At 56.3% G+C, this 20,275-nt stretch overlaps 7 protein-coding genes across 7 annotated transcripts; 5 read left to right on the top strand and 2 right to left on the bottom strand.

Moving 5' to 3' along the window:
- Positions 1-581: 581 nt before the first annotated feature.
- On the top strand, positions 582-2,970 carry J3D65DRAFT_619314 (plasma-membrane choline transporter-domain-containing protein). Its single transcript, XM_066799732.1, has 3 exons — positions 582-943; positions 1,011-1,068; positions 1,275-2,970. The coding sequence occupies exons 1-3, from the start codon at positions 680-682 to the stop codon at positions 2,552-2,554; spliced, it is 1,602 nt and encodes a 533-aa protein (XP_066656911.1). The 5' UTR covers positions 582-679; the 3' UTR covers positions 2,555-2,970.
- A 49-nt stretch (positions 2,971-3,019) lies between these two features.
- J3D65DRAFT_619311 (general substrate transporter) lies at positions 3,020-5,337 on the bottom strand. The gene is made up of 3 exons (XM_066799731.1): positions 4,930-5,337; positions 4,198-4,868; positions 3,020-3,971 (listed from the first exon to the last, which is right to left on the bottom strand). Exons 1-3 carry the CDS (start codon positions 5,016-5,018, stop codon positions 3,196-3,198), a joined length of 1,536 nt encoding a protein of 511 aa, XP_066656910.1. The 5' UTR covers positions 5,019-5,337; the 3' UTR covers positions 3,020-3,195.
- A 358-nt stretch (positions 5,338-5,695) lies between these two features.
- On the top strand, positions 5,696-8,172 carry J3D65DRAFT_287259 (alkaline-phosphatase-like protein). Its single transcript, XM_066795128.1, has 4 exons — positions 5,696-6,050; positions 6,110-6,262; positions 6,311-6,639; positions 6,691-8,172. The coding sequence occupies exons 1-4, from the start codon at positions 5,822-5,824 to the stop codon at positions 7,810-7,812; spliced, it is 1,833 nt and encodes a 610-aa protein (XP_066656909.1). The 5' UTR covers positions 5,696-5,821; the 3' UTR covers positions 7,813-8,172.
- A 2,678-nt stretch (positions 8,173-10,850) lies between these two features.
- Positions 10,851-12,225, bottom strand: J3D65DRAFT_693227 (uncharacterized protein; the record flags this gene model as incomplete). The annotated part of the gene is made up of 3 exons (XM_066803956.1): positions 11,542-12,225; positions 11,070-11,494; positions 10,851-10,884 (listed from the first exon to the last, which is right to left on the bottom strand). Exons 1-3 carry the CDS (start codon positions 11,737-11,739, stop codon positions 10,851-10,853), a joined length of 657 nt encoding a protein of 218 aa, XP_066656908.1. The 5' UTR covers positions 11,740-12,225.
- Positions 12,226-12,434: 209 nt separating this feature from the next.
- On the top strand, positions 12,435-13,158 carry J3D65DRAFT_619294 (uncharacterized protein). Its single transcript, XM_066799730.1, has 3 exons — positions 12,435-12,533; positions 12,585-12,727; positions 12,833-13,158. Exons 1-3 carry the CDS (start codon positions 12,517-12,519, stop codon positions 12,970-12,972), a joined length of 300 nt encoding a protein of 99 aa, XP_066656907.1. The 5' UTR covers positions 12,435-12,516; the 3' UTR covers positions 12,973-13,158.
- Positions 13,159-15,841: 2,683 nt separating this feature from the next.
- Positions 15,842-17,831, top strand: J3D65DRAFT_287107 (MFS transporter). The gene is made up of 3 exons (XM_066795125.1): positions 15,842-16,241; positions 16,316-16,427; positions 16,475-17,831. Exons 1-3 carry the CDS (start codon positions 15,942-15,944, stop codon positions 17,698-17,700), a joined length of 1,638 nt encoding a protein of 545 aa, XP_066656906.1. The 5' UTR covers positions 15,842-15,941; the 3' UTR covers positions 17,701-17,831.
- An 825-nt stretch (positions 17,832-18,656) lies between these two features.
- Positions 18,657-19,531, top strand: J3D65DRAFT_287109 (uncharacterized protein). The gene is made up of 3 exons (XM_066795126.1): positions 18,657-19,069; positions 19,121-19,255; positions 19,304-19,531. Exons 1-3 carry the CDS (start codon positions 18,857-18,859, stop codon positions 19,352-19,354), a joined length of 399 nt encoding a protein of 132 aa, XP_066656905.1. The 5' UTR covers positions 18,657-18,856; the 3' UTR covers positions 19,355-19,531.
- Positions 19,532-20,275: the final 744 nt, after the last annotated feature.

Genomic DNA, 20,275 nt, shown 5'->3' with positions numbered 1-20,275 from the left:
AATACACGTGCTTTGACTGAAGGAAAAAAGATCTTGGATTTGAAATCTTGACGCCATCCGTGGCAAGAGAAAGCCTGAGAGCGAAATGAGAGAGGAACCTAAGCAAACCTGGCGTTGAGCCGTGATGCGTTGGCAGCGTCTTGCGCGTGCGATCAACATGGCCATGGGGGTTGGCAGCGCGATTGCGGCTCACAGAATTTGCGGCGCAGAATTTCTGAAGATCTAGGGCTTCATCCAAGAGTCGTGGCATACACGATAGTATGGAGCATTAGCAGAGGTAAGTGGAAAATGGCAACATGTGTCTGAGACGCTACCAAGGTCTTACAACAGCCGTGACACGGCAGTCATTACTGAGCTACGGGGTAGAAACAGTCGACCATGCCACGAATTTCAGCCAGTCTTTGCTCAACAGTCGGGGTTGGAAGCGGAAGTGAGGGCTGAGAGGCATGACATGTCGTTGGAGTCGTCGGGTGTGGTGGAAATTAAGCTCGGGCCGCTAAACCCCATAGGGCTCGGGGCGAGGCCGATCGTTGCTAGGGCAAGTGCAGGGATGATGCGGTCACTGACAACCGAACCCTGGCCCGACCCTTCCTGGTTTGCGTTCGTCGCTCGGTCTTCTGCCGCGCTTTCACACGTCCCCGCTTCACTCGTCAACCCCTCCAACATCATTGTCGCAACCATGGCCACGGGCGCTCCTCACGGCGAGGCCGACGGCTACTACCAGCAGCCACCTCCACAGCCCGCATACAACAACAACATGCCCGCCCCAGACGGCCAGAAAGAGTACCCGCCGTACGGCGCGCCGCCTCCTCCCAACTACGGCCAGAACTACGGCCCTCCGAACGGCGCAGACCCCAATTACGCATACGCCGAGAAGCCGACGTTCGACCAGGCATTCAAGATTGAGAAGCCAAAGTGGAATGATCTGTGGGCAGGGATTCTGGTAATCGGCCCGCGCACGCTGCGCTGCTCCACGTCGTCGACGAACAACACAATTGACATGGCGGTAGTTTCTGATTGTCTTTGGCGCATACGTTGCAGTGTCGGGAATAGCGATCCAGGGCTATGGTGAGTCGTTGCGTCGCGGGAAATCGAGGGTGCCAGGCTTGAGAGCAGAGTCGTAGCACACCGCAACTATGGGTTCCAGGGGCTGTAGCTTGAATGCTCCCATTGTTCCCCTGCCTATTGTTGCGTATGCCATGACTTTTGTCATCAGACCTCAGGGTCTGTCGAGTTGAAAAGGGGACAAACGAGCTAACGTCAGTTTTCACTAGCGGCTACCAAGGGCTTCAACGGCGGTGGTATCTATGACGGCGCCAACGACTTTGGTCTGTCAACCAACACCGTCGTCCTCTTCATCTTCTGCCTCTGTGTGGCAATAGTCCTCAGCTACAGCTATGTGTGGCTGGCGCGCGCCTTTACCAAGCAATTCATCTGGATCACGGGCATTCTGAACATCATTTTTGGATTTGTCACTGCCATCTACATGCTGAGTCGCCACTACTGGTCTGGCGGCATAGTATTCCTCCTCTTTGCCATCTTTACCGTCATTTGCTTCATCAGCTGGATACCAAGGATCCCTTTCTCGGCATTGATGCTGCAAACCGCCATCGACGTGTCCAAGCACTACGGGCATGTCTACCTGGTCTCCGCCGTCGGTGGAATTCTGGCAACGGCCCTCGGCGCTTGGTACAGCGTTTCGCTCGTGGCAGTGTACGTCAAGTACGAGCCGAGCAACAACAATGACGCGTGCAGCACGGGAGCCGGTGGGTGTGGAAAGGGCAAAGTCATCGGCCTCCTCGTCTTCATCACCTTTGCCATGTACTGGATTTCGGAGTGGCTCAAAAACACGATCCACGTAACGATTTCTGGCGTTTACGGATCGTGGTACTTTTGCTCGCAAAACTTCCCCAAGGGCGCGACACGCGGCGCACTCCGCCGCGCGACAACCTACAGCTTCGGCAGCGTGTCGCTCGGCAGCCTGGTCGTCGCCATCATCAACTTCGCGCGCCAACTGTGCAGCATGGCGCAACAACAGCAAGCATCCGAAGGCAACATCGTCGGCACCATCCTGTTCTGCGTGCTCGGCTGCTTCATCGGCATCCTAGACTGGGCCGTCCAATTCCTCAACCGCTACGCCTTCTCGCACATCGCACTGTACGGCAAGCCCTACGTGGCCGCGGCGCGCGACACGTGGCGGATGATCAAAGACCGCGGCATCGATGCGCTCGTCAACGAGTGCCTCATCGGACCCGTCCTCTCGCTCGGAGCCGTATTCATCGCCTACGCCTGCGCGCTGCTGGCCTACCTCTACCTCATCTTCACCAGCCCGGCCTACAACGCCAACGGCGAGTACACGGCCGTCGTCGTCGCATTCGCCTTCCTCATCGGCATGCAGATCTGCCACGTCTTTACCACGCCGCTGAGCTCCGGCATTGACACTATTTTCGTTGCGTGTGCGTGGGATCCGGAGGTGCTTATTCGTGACCACCCGGACTTGTATGCCCGCATGGTTAGCGTGTATCCGCATGTGCAGCAGGCGATTCATGCGTAGGAGGAGGTGAGCGGCAGCAGAGTTGAAGGCAAAGAGAGGGGTACTATCGTAACGAGAAAAACGCCGCGACATGTTGAAGGGTTTCTTTTGACGCTTTCTTCGGTTTGATACCCCCTACCCCACGCACCGCATACACAGACGCGCTTTTCCTGTCGTCCTTTTTCCTTGCCTTTTTCCCTACTTTTCTTACCAATACACGAGCGAGCGGCGCAGCACGCACGGCGCAGACAAGCAAAGAGGATATGCACTGTTTGACTTGGTTGTATTCCCTTGTAATGATTGTGTCGTCTTTATTCCTGACTTCTTCAGGTCTTCTTATTCTTTCACCTTCTCTCCATTCCATTCGGGCGTGTATTTTCAATGGACGCTTTATATTCTACTTGCTCACGATTTTGACTAATTGTGCATCAGTCCGCTGGTGATGCTGGTTCGACGTTTCGGTGCCTGTTCATGGGAAACTTCATGGGAGACGTGGCACTTGAGCCTTGATACTTGATTAAGGTGGGTATGTGTGGTTGGTATCTTGTCACTACGTGGGTCTAGGCTCGCCGCCATCCCTCTCTATTCCCCATGCTCCAAACCGCTCTCACGTCCACTTTCCAAGTCCTCCCCCTTTCTCCCCGCCAACAAAGCCCTCTCACTCACGACACCCTCGCACCGACATCGCGCTCCTCGACTGCATCAACGCTCTTCCCATTCCCCACGCCATCACTGCTCGGCGCGCGCTCGTGCTCCAACTTCCGCGCCGCCGCCGCCGCATTATCCGCAAAAAGCTCGGGATGCGCCGCCTCCTCAAGCGTCAAGCCCTTGGTCTCGGTCGCAAAAACAAACGTACCAGCCGCAATAACGACATCGAACAATCCCCAAAGGAGGAAGGTGCCCCAGCCCATACTATCAATCATGTAGGGGGTGCTGACGGTGAAGACAAAGTTCCACAGCCACTGCGACGCGACGGCAATGGCGACGCCGACCTCGCGGTGGCGCGTCGCGTACAGCTCGTTGACGTACGGCCACGGCAGCGGGCCCCAGCTGAAGTTGTACACCATGACGAACAGGTACAGCAGCGCGACCATGGCTTTGCTGCTGCCGGGGATGCTGCCGTCGGACGGCGCCGGCCGCGTTTTGAGCACCGCCGCCACGACGATGAGGCACGCGGCCATGCCCAGCGCGCCGATGGTCAGGTTGCTTTTGCGGCTCCAGCGGTCGGCGGCCAGCCAGACGAACAGGCCGCAGGCGAAGACTTTGACGGCGCCGAAGATTCCGGAGAGGAGGAGCGATTTGTGCTCGGAGCCGTTGGTCAGGAGGGAGAAGTATTGTGGGGCATAGTAGGCGGTCGCGGTGGCGCCGGTGGCTTGTTGGGCCAGAAAGACGGTGAAGCCGCCGATGATGCGCTTGAGGATGGGCCAGGAGAGGAATTCTGTGGGGAAGGGTCAGCGGGTGCGAAGTGATGTGTGGGATGTGGGGCCATGTGTGGCTGGGGCAGTAGGGGGTCTTGTTGTCGAGACGTGGATACGCAGATGAAAGAGTACGTGGAAGTGTCACGTCGCTCGAGATGGCGACGGGGAGCATCCAAACTCCAACTCCCAGGAAAAAAGGGTCCGCGACGACTCCTGCCAACAAGCTCTGATGGCGCAATCACGTACCTGAGATGGTCAAGCCGGCCCGGGCCTGCCGCTCGTATTGGATCGACTCGCGAATCTCGGCCATCTCCAGGGCCGTCTTATCCGACGAGTCGGCACGCATGTATACCAAGCTTTCCCAAGCTTCGTCGTAGCGATCGGCATTGGCAAGCCACCGGGTGCTCTCGCGGAGCGACAGCACGCCCAGGCCGAGCAGGCCCGCAAACAATATCTGCAGGCCGACGGGAATCTGCCACTGCATGGAGCCGCTGTCGGCCAGGTTTTGCTGCACCCCGTAGTCGATCCAGTACGAGGTGAAGATGCCCAGCGTGTAGAAGAGCTGGAAGAAGCTGCCCAGCCGCGCGCGCAGGTGCGTGGGCGCCATTTCGGCGTTGTACATGGGCACGACGTACGTCATGGTGCCCAGTCCCAGGCCGGCCACGACCCTGCCGACGTAGAAGCATGGCAGACTGCGGGATGGGATTGTTTGGAGCATAGCGCCGATGCAAAAGGTCAGGGACGACAGCAAAATGGCCTTTTTGCGGCCGTATTTTGCCGTCAAGGGGATGACGAAGAAGCAGGCTACAAAGGCGCCCAACTGTTGCAGCGAGACGCATAACGATGAGATGCGCGTCTTTTGTTTCTTGGTGAAGTCGAAGTCGGCTTCAAACGTGGAAAAGGTCATGACTCCGCCGCTAGGTTGTTCCAGCTGTCAGTCCGACGATACGGTAGCGCAATACGGGCGCCCAGACTCACATAATGCCGCTGTCATAGCCAAATAAAAAGCCTCCCATGCACACAACGGCGCCGAGCCAGTATGCCCGAAGATCCCCAAGGGTAGTCATGATGGGCAAAACACAAGACGGCGGATGGCAACGCTTAGACAGCAAGAGACGAGAGGAACGGAAAAAAAAGTCGGCCAAGGGAATAAATAAGGAGCGAGGAATGCATCAACAAGGCAGAGATAGGGCGAGGGGGGTTCCGTTCACGCGGCAGGGTACAGCGGCGAAACAACAAAACATGGCGGCAAGGCCGAGCCTGAGGGCCCGAAGCGGAACCAAAGTGAGCTGAGCAGCAAAGAGAACAACGTCAGCCCGGCCATGTTGTGATGGGCACTCCATGTTGCGTGCTTCCAGGGCTCAGCCGCTTGTGGTTAGCGCTACCCCGCGTTCGACTAGTCGCACGGCCCGCAAGCCCTCCCGCTCCCGACCCACTCCCAAACAGCACGCCATCAACCTCTCCCATGCCATGATGCTCGCTCAACTGATAAAACTGCCGCCTCTCGCGCCTCGCGTCCGCGTCACCCTCCTCGTACCTCTTTGTCTTCTTTCATCACCACCTTCTCCAGCTCCTCCGCTTTTCCGTGGTCCTCTCCAAGGCGTGCAGCTCCCGTGACCACCACACACAACCACGGCACCACCACTACGCGTCGACTGATAGTCCCCTCACCGCCTGCCCATCCCTTCTACTTGATACACCTTGGTGGGGGCACTCGTCGTAATCCCCATCGCCAATCATGCCCCTCGTTGCTCTGCCCCGGCTTCGCAGCTCCCAGCCAGCTACCCCTCCTATATAGCACCACGCGCGGCCTCCTCACTCGCCGTCTCTCTCGCCTCACACACACTGCTCTTGATCGCACACCGCAACCATGGCTGCAGACAAGAAGCGCCCCAACTTCCTCGTCATCGTCGCAGACGACCTCGGATTCAGCGACCTGGCGCCCTTTGGCGGCGAAATCAACACGCCCAACATTGCCAAATTGGCCGACAATGGCATCCGCTTCACCGACTTCCACGCCGCCGCTGCCTGCTCCCCCTCGCGCGCCATGATCATGACTGGCACCGACCACCACATTGCTGGCCTGGGGAATCTGATTGGTAGCTAGCTCTTCTTGTTAGGCGGACTGCGTGTGCCTGGGCTAATTGGTGCCCTCTAGAATGGACGAATATTTCGGGACAGAATGATCCGAAGGGCGGCATGAGTACTGCTCCGCAGCGTGGCATGCCCGGATACGAAGGATATCTGAATGAGAGAGTGGCTGCTCTTCCCGAAATTCTCAAGGATAGTGGATATTTGACTCTTCTGAGCGGTAAGCGATAGACAAATCATGAAGTGAATCGAGCTGATGATGGTCAAGGCAAGTGGCATCTCGGCCTCACACCTGAGAGATCGCCCAAGGCACGCGGATTCGAAAAGTCATTTGCCCACCTACCGGCCTGCTCCAACCACTACGCATATGAGCCGCAGCTGGAGGCGCCGGACCAGATCCCCGAGTTCATGACTATGAGCTTCATTGCGCTGCACAGCGAGGACGGCGAGTACGTCAAGAAGCTGCCCGATGGGTGGTACAGCAGTGACGGGTACGGCGACAAGATGCTGCAGTATCTAAAGGACCGCCATGAGTCCAAGGACGAGCGGCCGTTCTTTGGTTACCTCCCATTCACAGCGCCCCATTGGCCACTGCAGGCATGTCGAATTGCTTCCATCAATGAGATCTGAAGCTAATGTACATGGCAGGCACCAAAGGAGTACATTGCCAAGTACAAGGGCGTTTACGACGACGGCCCGGACGCGTTGCGCCTGAAGCGGCTCCAGCGCCTCAAGGACCTGGGAATGGTCCCGCAAGATGTCGAGCCGCACCCCGTCGTCGCAGACGAAGTCAAAGAGTGGGAAGAGCTGACATCCGAGGAAAAGGCCAAGTCGTGCCGTGCAATGGAGGTGTTTGCCGCCATGGTCGAAGTCATCGACGACAACGTGGGCAAAGTGGTCGACTACCTTGAAGCGACGGGCGAGCTGGACAACACGTTTGTGTGCTTCATGTCGGACAACGGTGCCGAGGGCGCGGCGTACGAAGCCTACCCTATCGTCCAGGGCAGCATGCTCGGCCACCTCAAAAAGTACTACAACAACGCGCTCGACAACCTGGGCGCCGGCGACTCGTTCATCTGGTACGGGCCGCGCTGGGCCCAGGCCAGCACCGCGCCTAGCCGCCTCTACAAGGCCTACACGACCGAGGGCGGCGTGCGCGTCCCCTTCGTCGGCCAGTGGCCCAAGGGCTACCAGGACCCGGCCCGCGCCGGCTCCATCACCGACGCCTTCGCCACCGTCATGGACCTCGCGCCGACCATCCTCGACATGGCGGACATCACGCACCCAGCACCAACGTTCCACGGGCGAGAAGTCGTCCCCATGCGCGGCGCCTCCATCGCGCCCTTCGCCGCCTCCAAGTCCGTCGCGCGCGTGCACGCCGCCGACTTCGTCAACGGCTGGGAGACGTGCGGGCGCGCCGCGGTGCGCAAGGGCGACTGGAAAATCGTCTTCATCCCCAAGCCCAAAGGGCCGGAGCGCTGGCAACTGTACAACCTGCGCTCCGACCCGGGCGAGATCCACGACCTGGCGGAGCGCGAGCCCGCGCGCCTGGCCGAGCTGCTCAAGCTGTGGGACCAGTACGTCCTCGAAACGGGCGTCATTCCGCTGGCGCCGGAGCTGGGCAACTGGATTGCGGCGACCGAGGCGCAGATGCCCGAGAATGCGTGGATGGAGTACGAGTACTGGAAGGAGGGCGCGCGGGACGAGGATAAGCGGGAGCGGTTTTTTAAGAGCCCGCCGCGGTTTCGGAGGGAGGTGAAGCAGTTCTAAGGCGGGTTGGTACCGGGCGCGTGATGAGTGCACAATATCAGATTCCATTGGCCGTGTGCGATTGATTTCTCGCCTCTTCCCTCCATCTATCCCCCCTCCGTCTATCAATCTAGTACTCAAGAGAGCCGGACACGGCATCTACATCCCACCATTCCTCCTATAATATAGTACTCCTCCATCCTATGATTCTGTCCGCCCCATCCCCCTCCAGCCTCCACCCCCTCTCTCACCACTCACTTCTCACCCACCCCCTCTCCGCAGTACTACCCCTGTAATCCATTAGTCAGAGAAACAAGGTACAAGGTACGCTGCATGTGTATATTTTCTTTTTCTCCTTTGCACTGTTTTTGCTTTTTTCCTCTGCGCTGTTCTTGCTTTCACTAGCTAGCTAGCTAGCTAGCTGGACAGCTCGCTTATCCTCGGCTTACCCCACCCACACAGTATGTGCTCCTCTGCTTGACTTCCGTTTCTCTCTTTCTCCTGGACACGAGGGACGCACTGATGGTATTCACAGACTGACGAACGAGGTACATCATTTTGCTTGACAAAAACGACTATAACGCAGGATTGGCATGTAAAACGAGGCGCGTATTTAGTGTGGTGGTATGATCTCCCGGGCACCTGCGTCTCCACTGAACGCCCACTTTCTTTTCCTTCTGTCTGGCTGGCTGCCTGGCTGCCTGGCTGCGCTGTTCATGCAAGCCGGACGGATGGACAGACTAGGGGTTGGTGGGTGTGGCGCGGCATTCAGGTCGTTTGGCGCGGCACTTCTTACGTTCCACTTGGTTTGTTTGGTTTTGTTGTTTGGCGCAAGGCAAGGCGAGACACACGGCACGACACACCACGCCGCAGGCCGTCGTTATTTGTTTCTGCTTCTGCGCCACTCTTGGACGACTTGTGGTGGCTGACTGGCTCGAGGCTGCCAAGTGGCTTGGAGGAACAATGCAGGCACGAGCTCCTGGCGATGGCCATGGTGGTGGTGGGTGGCTGTGCTGCAAAAGAAAGAGTTTAGGGATAGGAAGAGGACACGGAGTGTGGAGTGGCTGACTGACAGAAAAACTGAATGAAGAAACGAATGTGTTGATTGCTTTTCCTTCCGTTGTTTCCCCTGTCCACTGTCCAGTCCAGTTCCCGATCCATACCATCCTATACCGTGTCTACCTTCCGTATTCCGCACCAACGAACAAACAAAGAACGTCAGAAACAGCAGAAGCGAAGACAACAGACAATCAGACAGACATCAGACATGTGTCAAAATCCATACATGTACAGCGAGAGCCATCCCATCAGCGGCGGCCCTCAACACGAATTTTCCAGACCCGAACAGCGAAACCCCAGTTCATCATCATCTCATCTTACGACTCGACTTCTTCCGCAACGACTTCATGCGCGTGCGCAGCGCACTCCAGCGCTTCTTGCCCTTTGCATCTGCGTCGGCATCACCATCACCCTCCTCGTTGCCCTCTTCTTCGACGGCCGCCGGTGATGCCGTCGGTTCATTCCTCTGCGTTGGAGCGGGATCAGTCACTGATTGTTGTTGCTGTTGTTGGGCCAGCGAGTAGGGTTGCGAGAGGAAGTCTAGCGTTGCGGTGGTGTTGTGATCCCACGCAACGGGGTCGGGGAGAGAGAGAGGTTGTGGTGGAGGTGGAGGAGCAAGAGAAGGAGGAGGTGCGGATGATGATGATGATGTTTGGGGCGGAGGAGGAGGAGGAGGGGGAAGTGGCCTAGCATTACCTACGGCTGGAATCGGCACCGAGTCTGTCGTAGCTTCGCCGCCCTCATTTTCATTCTCATCTTCTTGTACCGAACGCGTCCGCGCAGGCGCCGAAATAGTCAACGAGCTGGACCGCGACGCCGTGGTCGACGGCCCGCTGGAGCGCGGCGGCGCGGTGCTGGCGAGCGACACGCTGCGCGTCGTCGGCGCCTTGGAGCCCGTCGGCGAGGCGGTCGGGCTGGGGCTGAGCAGGTGCGTCGGCGCTGTCTGGGACCACTCGTCGTAGTCGGCGGCGTACTCTGGCGGCACGCGCTGGTCCTGTTGGTGCTGTTGCTGTTGTTGGAGGTGCAGTGGGGCATAAGGGCTTGGAAGCGGGCGGTGGGGCCCTTCGGACGCAGTCCAGGGGCTTGGGTTTGGCGCGTCTTGCAGGCGGAGCAGGCGCAGGTAGGCGAGCATGTCGTCGGTGGTGGCGGCGGCGGCAGCGTCTTGCTGGCCGTCGCCTGGAGCTGGTCCCAAGGCTGCGGCTGATGGGTCTGCTGTCGTGGGGGCCGCAGCAGGCCGTGATGGGCTGAGTGGCTTTTCGGACACGGAGCTCAAGTCGCCTTGGGCAGTTTTGAGGGTTGGCGTCAGTGGTTCCACTGAGCCAATTTCTTTTTCGTCGGGTGCCTCGACGCTGGCCATTGGGACGTCGCGACGCGGTTCCTCGTCCATTGTCGGCTCCGCTGACCCGGCGAGCTTCTCATTCTCTGCCGAAGCTGACGCTGGCGATTCATCCGGTGGCACATGTTGCTCAGGATGAACCTCCTCGACCTGTTCTGGAGGTGCAATTTCTCGTCCCTCAATGTCCGCCTCGAACGTGGCGGACGCTGCAGCCCTGTCGATATTGGTTGGGCGCTCTTGCGAATTGTCTGAGGCTGACTTCGCTTCATCGGTTTCCTGTGTCAGAGGAGTTTCATCGGTGCTCACGCGCTCTTCGAACTTCTCGATATTGATTGTTGGCTTTGGCTCATCCTCAGTTTTCTGAGTCGGGGGTGGCGGTGGGCCCAGCTCATGCGTGCTCGCGTGCTCCTCGAACTTCTTTTCGAGATCAATTGCTGGAGCACTAAAACCCACAGTGGCGTCCTCAGCCTTTCCATCATCCGCATCTTCAATATACGGTGACTTGTACTTCTTACCAGCCCTGGGAGTCTCTTGCTCAAGAGCCCTGCCTTCGTTCTCGCTGGCACGGTCGTCTGCGTAGACAGAGCTAGCAGGAGTGAACGGGAGTGTGGGTTCGGCGCGTGACTCTGTTTGCTGGGACCATATGGACCCGCTGCCCCATGCCTCAGTTGGGGAACTGGGCACGTGATTGGCATTGTCTGATGATGACGAGACAAGAACGGGTTCGGTCTCTTCAGGAATAGACTCTGGGATTGCTGCTCCTGCGGAAGCTTGAGGTGCTTTGAGGTTTTCTTCCACTTGTTCTTGCTGCGCCTTGGGGTCTTCGGGGGGAGCTGGAGCATCTGGCTGCTGGTTCGCTCTGTTGACGATTTTGATGTTCGACTGGAGTTCTTGCTGTCTTCGAAGCTCTTCTGTCGTGATCTTCATCTCCTTCCTCGACAAGGTAATCTCCAACGCCCTTGCATGGGGTGGTTTTTTGCCTTCAAGGCCATTGTCGTCACGGTCAAAGTACAGAGCCCAGAGATCTGGCTCTTCTTCAACCGCGCAAAAGCCCTCCCACCCTTCAAAGGTAAGGCGCCTGTCTTGTCGCGTGCAGTCAAAAGGCCCAGTCAAGTTCGGCTCTGCGTCGATTCGCACGCCATATTTGACTTGGTAGGTGCTTTTGTCGATGTAGATCCAATTCAGAATCGGAGCGACTGAAGTGATTGTGCTGACGACGCCTTCGTACTTGCAATCGGGAAAGGGGAGATAATAGCCAGTAAAGGGGTGGTGTCCCTCGGTGACATGACTGCCGGTATCGATCCAAAGCTTCAAGTGATCAGCAATCATTCCTCACTTTGAAAGAATGTACCAACCCGATTGTCCTTGAGCACAATCTGTCGACCATCAATGGCACGCCCTCTTCTCGACAGCGTGAGGCAGCCGACGACCAAGTGGCAGCGGCGAGCACGATGCTCCTCGCGTCTCTCCTTCTGTTGGCCCTGGCGGATTGCCTCTTGACTGCCTAGCATTGCTGGACAAGTGCTGAGGGCCAAAAGCATAGACACAACCATGAGAACGCCGGGCAGAGGGAGCAGGTTGGGTAGTTGAAGATGGAACGGTCAAAAATAACTCACCGTGCGGACGAGTACATGTCGGTCGAGCGGATGGCGTGGTCATGCAGCAGTGTAGATGAGCCAGGCGCAGGGCCAGGATGGGTGCACCAGCAGAGTGGAGCATGGCTTGGCCGTGGTCTGATATTTTGCTAGGGCGTCGAATCTAGGCGAGGCAGCTGCACGCAACGAAAATCCTTCGCGTGGTGAATCCCAGGAGTGGTCTGACAGCTGTGAGCAAGGTTGTGCATGTCTTCTGCAAGGCCCGCGCTTGTGTGCTGCGCGGCGGGAGACGGGACGGTCCGCGAGGCCAATCACCGCTCGCTTCCCCGAGTTCCTTTTCCAACACCACGGCCACGGGCCTCGCCCATCTCCTGATGCTCAGATCAGCTTGGCAAATATTTGCAATCTATCCTTACAATGTCACCGTCGCGCCAAGGTCGAGATCGTCCCCGACCCCGCAGTCGTCCTCGGTCCTCCATCATGTACGTCTACGTGGCGGCATTTGGCTGAGATTCACCGGCACGCGATGCTGTCGACGGCGTCCGAATTCCGTGGCTGGGCCCGACTCGAGTCGAGCACGATCCAAGTCCAATTGACCACGATGCCGTCCAAACTTGTATAAAGGGAGGGCGGTTGGCCTCGTCTGAGTCTCCAGAGCAAGCCAGACATCTCATTCCAACCAGACCAACAAACAACCAGCAAAGCTTCTCAGCTTCATCCAATCCCACTTTCAACATGTCCGCCCCTACTGCGTACGGACTCTTCCTCTCCTCGGCCGTCTCCCTCTGCTGACCCACAGTTAGCACCACCGAGCCCCTCAACAGGAACTACACCTCCGAGTCCGACTCTGATGTCCAGGCTCGCGGTGGCCGCCGCACCAAGGCCCTTGCGCCCCACGTCGGTCCCGCCTCTGAGGAGCCTCTGCCTCACTTGACCAAGCCCGCTGGTACGGCAGAACCCTTCACCTTCATCTTCATCGACCCAGAACATCTCCCTGATATTGAAGCCTTCTCTTTTGTGAAAAAACACTCTCTGACCAATCCACCTACAGGCACGCTCCTCAAGGGCGCTACCGACGCCGAGGGCAAGCAGAAGGACCCCGCCCTTCTCCTCGGAATCAAGCTCGACCTCGATGCCGAGATCCACTTGACCGCCCGCGTCCGCGGTGACATTGCCATTGGCCTATACTAGATCCAATCTCCGGATTTCGGATCCACCAACATGCTGGGGTCGGACAGCGGGGGATGAGTGGGAATGGGGAGCAGAAGCAACATGGATAATTTGACTGGCTGGTTTATGTTCTTAGTCATTGCTTGTCTCTCGGTTGATATAATATGAAAAGGTGCAGCAAATTTTCAATGTCCTCAAGAAATGGTCGTGATTGGTGCATCCCCGCCGCGTGCTCCCACACTCTGGTGGCTGCTTTTGCTGATCCGTGCTCCCGGTGCTCGAGAGTCCTGGGCACGAGCTGCGCCGGCTGACAGCGCCTACTGTCGATTGAAGTGGTGGCTTGCTGATCCGTCGTCGTCAACTTTGGCCGGCAAGCATATCTCCGATCTGCACTATATGCATAGCTGCCGGGCTCGCGTTCGGGTTTCCAGGGGAGACGCGTCTCGAGGCTGTTGCTGCTGCACGTTCACACCGACTTTGTGTAATTTGCGCATCCAGTCAATACTGTCCAACGCATCTGCCGTGCATGCAGCTTACATGTCGGCTTACCGGTCTCGAGGCGCGCGCCTCAACGCCTGTTGTTTCAGTAAACAACGTCAATAGGAGTGCCAAACCTCGATGAAAATTCTGGTCGTCAATGAATCGCAGCGGAACACCAATCCTCCTTGGAGATGATGTGCCCAAGTCAACTCTGTCGTCAGGTCCTCAATTGCAATTTCAATGCCGACGTTCCACTGGCAAGTCGTGATCGCTGAGGCCGCACAGCCGCCGCAGAGCACGCCACCGGTCGACTCCAGGCGTACAACTATACGACAAGGCAACAGTTGCCCGCTTTATGGTGCTCTCTCAAGGCAAAGTCCGTCCGTCGAGTTGCACTCTGACAGCCGGATGCCGCGCAGCCGAGGTAGGTATTGGCATCTTTGCGATCGTCCATTGCAGGTACTTCTGTTCCTCAAATCCAAAATTCCAAGAATTGATGAAAGATACCATGCAGTCGAGATTTTGCAGAAAATGAAATAGTGACACCCTTGATGGTTTAGTATATTGAGAATGGCGTGATAACCTTCGCCTCGCTCCAAACTCGGGATGGAAAGTCTAGACACAAGCCCGTCGTACAATTCCTTTGCCGAGTGTGGGGAGGCAAAGTGCTGAAGCCCGGTCGCTCCGGCCAATTGACCTTTAGGTCAGCGTATGGAGCCTCCACATGAGCGGTTTTCTGGGGATGCAGAAGACACGATTTGCTGCGTTTCCAAGTCTCACAACCTTTGGGGGCGAATGGGCTGATCTCAAGCCATTCCTTGCACCGGACTGGGCCTATTAAATGTCGCCGATGATCGAGAGGAAAGAATAGACCGGTGTGCTCCAATAGCTTTGCCTGGGGTTGAGAATTGCAGTCTTTCTGAAGTCAGAAAATCAAGCCCTTATGAACAGGTGCATCCGCCGAGATCTACACACGCCATCTGACAGAGTTGGTTCGCGAGATGGCTCAGGAGCACAACCAGAGAGAGTACAATGCGGGAGCGGTCATCCAAATCGCGACGACACCAAGGTGGAGAAGCCAACATTTCGAAGCGAGTGTGATGCTGGACCTGGGAACTGGGCGAAGCTCGAGCATACTGCCAAATGATTCTGTGGCCTGCCGAGATTTATAGCGTGGAGTTTCCAAAAGAAAAATTGTGTACATGGCAGCAGATCCAGTTTTCATGGGCGTGGTCTCAGGGTCGCGGGAGATGTACGAGTGGATTCAGGGCCTGAAAGCGTGAAATTCGGGAATGGCGTGCTGAATTACAGGCTCTCAGCCAACCAGCGCATCAAGAGTCGTTCGAGTCGTTGAAACGCCCCGTTCATAGGGCGAGTGTGAGGCCGCCGGCGCTAAAGGAAGATCAAGCAGATCCACAGACAGTGGTCTGGCACCGTGTTTCAGGCCAGGGGAGATGGCATTCACCATTTCCAGCAGATTGTCTCGCGTGCTTCTTGCAGAATTTCGCTTGTTGCTTTCATTTTCGCCTCACTACACGTGCCGCAGTAGTCCTCCATTTTAGGGTGGCAATTGGGACAATGGATGGTACCGGGGAAGGCTGTTTGGTGTCGGTAACCAATCACGCTCCGTCGTCGGGGCCGATACTGGATGAAGAGGTCATGATGCAATTCCTTGCAGCGGCTCTTGGGTCTTTCTTGTCGACACGCTTCCTGAAAGTTCGTCAAGCGATGTTTCAACGTCACGCTCTGCGACTTCGCGCATGATGGCAGCTCCGGGACCCAATTTGACGAGAATGACAGCCTTGGCTGCAGAGGACGATCCAACGATAAAGCGCGGAAAGGCTGGAGATTCAGCGTATGAGAGTTGGAAGCTGCACGGAGATGGCTTGTTCGCTTCGCTGCTTCGTATTCACTCCGACTGAATCTGGCGATGTTGTTGATAGATGAGGCGACGTTGATAAGAGATGGAGACAGACGTATCGGCGATGAAGCCCCCTCGGGCCGTGGCTGGTGTTTGCCCGGGCCGTAAATCGGCCGGAAATAAAGTCCATCCACCAAAACACCAAGCCGATGCCGGAAACCTCGACTCGCTTCTTCACTTTCGCCAACAAACAATGCCATCCTCGTCCTGGCTCATGGCCCATGCCACCTGGAATCCTACCCCATCTGGCAACCCAGTTCCTTCTCCGCACTCCTCACGCTTCCAGGCCCTCGTATGTCCGAGCCGGCGTCAATCACAAGCCGGGCGTCTCTGCCGGATTTCACGTCCAAAAGTCGAATCTTTTCAGTAAATCAGCCTTGCCCGGCTGATTCCGTCTTGGAACTATCGCTCGGCACCTACGCACGTACAGAAAAATGCGCGTCAGATCAGACGGCGCTCTTCTCCGCTCTCCAGATGCGATCTTCGGCATGATTCAGTACAAAATTCAACATGTCGCCAAAGGATTTTCCACGACTTCTGACTGCCGCCGCCCACCTGCCCTCAGTCTGTCAACATCGTTGCCGTACGAATGACCTCTCACCCGGCTCAGAGCACACGCTCGGAAGGTGACGAGGAAAAAGAACGCGTCTTTTCCTCCGAGTCGCCGCAGCAGCTGTCCTCATATCCCAAGCCCGATGGACTGGTCAACGTATCCAGAGTTGGCGATGAAGTTGACGCTGCATCTTCGACTAGCCGCGGCGACAGTGGACGTCGAGACACAACGCCTCGTCGCGTGCAGATGATTGCCGTCTTGCTTGTGTCATTGATCGGATTCGCCGCGCACTGGAGTTCTGCACTCAATTCTGCAATGAAGTCTACCATCAAAAAGGTTGGATTGACCCCTGATTATCAACCCGCGCTTATTTACTGTCGAAGCGAAGCTGACGCCCCTATCTTGGACAGGAGCTTCATATCAACAACTCCCAGTTCGCCGTACTTGAGGCCAGCGAAGACTTTATCAAAGTATCGCTGATTCTGGCTACCGGGGTGCTGACGGATCGGTTTGGTGGCGTCGGTCAGTGTCACCCCGTCCTTCAAAATCCCCCAGCTCATAAGCTTCAGATTCCATGTTGTGGGGCAACGCCCTCTATTTCGTTGGATCCATCATCGTTGCCGCAGGTGCAACCATCAAGTCCTACCAGTGCATGGTCGGCGGCACGATCGTGGCAGCCTTTGGCGATATCGCTACGCAAGTTTCGCAGTACAAGGTTTTTTGCGCCTGGTTTGCTCCATCCCATGGATTCGCTTCAACTCTTGGTCTAGAGTTGGGTATTGGAAAGATCGGCTCATTTGTCGGCAAGGCCACAGCGAATGTCATTGCAACCAAGACGGGGAATTTTGCCTGGGTGTACTGGGTCGCCGTGTTCGTCAACTTGTTCACAATCTTTGTGTCGCTGTTGTTCCTGCTGTTCAAGAGGTGGAGTATACGCGTGTTTTCCAATAGCCGGGACCCAGCAACAGGAGAAAAACTTACGGACAACAACAAAAAATTCGAAATCCAGAAGATGCTGCGACTTCCATGGAGCTTTTGGGTTTTTATTGCCTTCTCCCTATTCCAGACCTCAACCGCGTCCATCTTCAGCCAAAATTCGACCGAGCTCGCCGAGCAGAGATTTAATGTGTCTGCCGTTAAGGCCGGTTGGTACTCGGCAATCAGTCAGTACCTTGGATTCTTCCTCGTGCCAATCCTCGGCATCTTCATCGACGTTTTCGGCAACCGCCTCACCGTCATCTGCATCTGCGGCACGGGGATGCTCCTTAGCATGACACTCTGCGCGTGGGGTCCGTCCGTCAGCGGCACTGCAGCCAGCTTCGGCATCTATGCCGTCGCATTCACTCTGGGCCCCACCGTCATCATCGACGGCATCCGCACCTCAATGTGGTATCAAGACGTATTCGGTTCAGCTTACGGCGTCAAAATTGCTGTCAACAACAGCATGAACATCATTATCCGTATCATCACCGGCGTCATCCAAGACCACGACAACAACAGCTACGATCGCGTCGTCATAGTCTACGTCATTCTCGCTGCAGGCTCCCTCATCGTTGCGTGGGCCATTTTCATCGCCTCGTTCTTCAGCGTCGATTTGCGCCGTCTGCAGTGGACAAGGAAGCAGCGACTGGTCCGCGGCGACGTCATCAAGGAGCAGAAAGCCAAGTTTGAAGATGGGGAGGCTGGGCATCGCAACAAGATCATTAGCATGTCGTGCTTTGGCTTTGTACTGGCTCTGATGCTCGGTTCCTGGATCGCGTATTTCTGGGGCGTGGCGACTGGCCACAATGATTGAGAGGATGCAGTCACTGCATTATATCGAATTGAAGGCCTTTTGGGTGAGATTTTTCATCACCTCTCATCTTTCGGCGCATCGAGGAGTACGGCATGGCCGAGGATGTGTCAACGAATAGCGAAGTGATAGCAATGAGCTGCAATTCAGTCACGACTACATCCAGGACGCTGTCTTCGAGCACTACGGATGAGCCCAAGGAGCATCCGTTGCTTTGACACCCTCTGAGAGAAGATCTTTCTCATCTATATACCCAACAGTTCAATGCGGAGGCAAATCGAACGATTGAAGAGACTACGCGCGGCGATTTCTCAAAGCACTTTCTGCACATTTATACAAATAAGAGGGTTTATACAGCAAATTATCTCAATCAATCCAACCAACGCATTCCCTTTCGCGCCACTTCGCTTAGAAAGGGAACTTGTTCCAGCAGTACTGGTACATGTCCGGGCCGCCCGCGTATTTACACGCTTGGTCCCACTCGCAGTTGTTGATCGGTCCCGACGTCTCCTTGAGAACGGTGCACTAAACAGCAAATTGGTCAGCCGGGGTGTCGCTCTCTCGTTCTCCATTCATGCGGAACAGAGCGGGGGATGGGCCGGGCATTTACCTCGTGGTGCGATTCGGGCGTGTACTGGTAGTTTGGCGCGTAGTTGTCGTTGTAGTACTTGCAGGCGGCCTGTGTCGTGGCGTCGTCTTGTTGCTACAAGCGAGATACTTGTTAGAGAGAAGAGGACATGGTCGAAGAGGAGGGGTTGATATACGCCGGTCTTGGTGTTGTGGCACTTGCAGTCCATGTAGAGAGCGCAGGCGTTGGTGCCGCCAATGACGGCGGAGAGGACAGTCAGGAAGATCGAGGCACGCATAATGATGGTGGCAGTGGTCGTTGTTGTTGAAGAAAGATTTCGGTGGAGTTGATGGAGCGATTTCTGCTAGGCTTTTCAAGTGCCTTTATAGTCGCTTTGGTACGGACAGATGGACGGTCGTGGAGATGAGGCCCCAGCGTGCGAGTCACACCGTATCTCTCTCCATCTTCCAGCGCTTGGTCCAGACTCAGTCACATGGACCATGATGGACGTATGGTCGGCCTCTGGCATGGAGTCGCTCAACACATCAGTGGGACCGTGCGTTGGATGGCCGTACTTGCAAATGATCGCGTATGGGTAGTTCCGCGGAATACCTGAATCGTCCAGCAGGGACAACAACATCAGCTTTCGACTCAGCCCAACAGATAAATAGATCTCAGACCGCCAGAACGCTCCAGGTGCAGAACACACCGTTGAATTGCCATCTCCTCGTCACAGAATCGTCCTTCATCATGAAGTTCATCACCAGCCTCCTGACCCTCGCCCTCGCCTCAATGGCTCTCGCCGTAAGTACACCACGAACCTCGCGATTCGAACACGGCTAACATTCGGGAAAGTGTTCCGAGGAGCAGGACTGCTGCTGGAGCACCGAGGACGCTTGTTACCGCCAACATGGCATTTCGTGGGTCTGTGAAAGGCAGAGCTACCAGGACGACATCTGCTACAACCGCGGAGTGTACCTGAAGGATTGCGTAAGTCCCGCAGCTCGGGATGTTGTCTCTGATGCTGACTTTTGACAGGATGCCGACTGCTGCTCGATTAGCAAGAAGATCGGCATTGCGTGCCCGTAAGAGAAGCTTCTGTCGTCGGTTATGAGAAGGGAATGGGAACTGCTGGGAGCACACAGGATGGCTTCTGTACACATCGCTAGAGAATCGAATCATCAATCTATCCATTTTTGCAATCTGAAACACATCTCTGTCGTCGGGGCTACCTTCTTCCTCGTCAGTTTTCAGGTACACCAAGGCATCCAGGGGTAGTTGGCAAATGAGGGCAGAATTAAAGATAGCCAAACCCAGTAGAAACGCCCAAGCGAAATCAGCACAAGCTCTCGGCTAAGTCCTTAATGTTTAAAGCAGGGCGGGCCGGTCCATTAGTTTATCGACAGTAGTCATGCGTTCAAGGCGGATGAGTAGCAATTCAGTCAGGTACACCGTCGGGCCACAGCTTCGAGTCTCTGGCCAATAGTTGCTGTTGGGATTGACACGCGCAAAAGTGCCCTACGAAGCAGCGCCATGTCATCTCGTATGCCTTGGCCTGGGTTTGGTTTGGGTGCCTGATTAAGCTTCAGTAGGCGAGCGGTCAATTTCGGTAGCCCTACGTCCACCTTGCAGTCTTTGGTCCCGATAAAGTAGAGGATTAAGTTGAGGATCATCCGCGCTTTCGGAGTCAAGCAGTCAAACCGGCCCCTGTGTGGTCATGGTGTATTATCAGAAAGCTCGGGCCCCACATTCAGAACACCAGAATAGCGAACACGAGACAAGAATCGGGCCGGGGGATCCAGCCTAAATGGTTGGAGTTGCTCTCATGCTGTGTCGCGGTGTCAACGGGATATTTCTTGGGAATTGAATGTGTTGTTCAAGTCGATTCGGCACTCGACTTTGATGGGAATGGACCAACCATTTCCGGACATCCAACGGCACCAGAAACTTTTCGGGTATTCCTCGAGCTTCATGGTTGGGTAATCTCCTGGTAGCAACGAACCCGGGGAA

This window comes from Phyllosticta citribraziliensis (genome assembly GCF_038025025.1).
Source record: "Phyllosticta citribraziliensis strain CPC 17464 chromosome Unknown J3D65scaffold_4, whole genome shotgun sequence".
NCBI classification, from domain to species: Eukaryota; Fungi; Ascomycota; class Dothideomycetes; order Botryosphaeriales; family Phyllostictaceae; genus Phyllosticta; species Phyllosticta citribraziliensis.
Note: the sequence above shows the minus strand (reverse complement) of the source record. Positions and strands in the feature narration are given on the sequence as shown.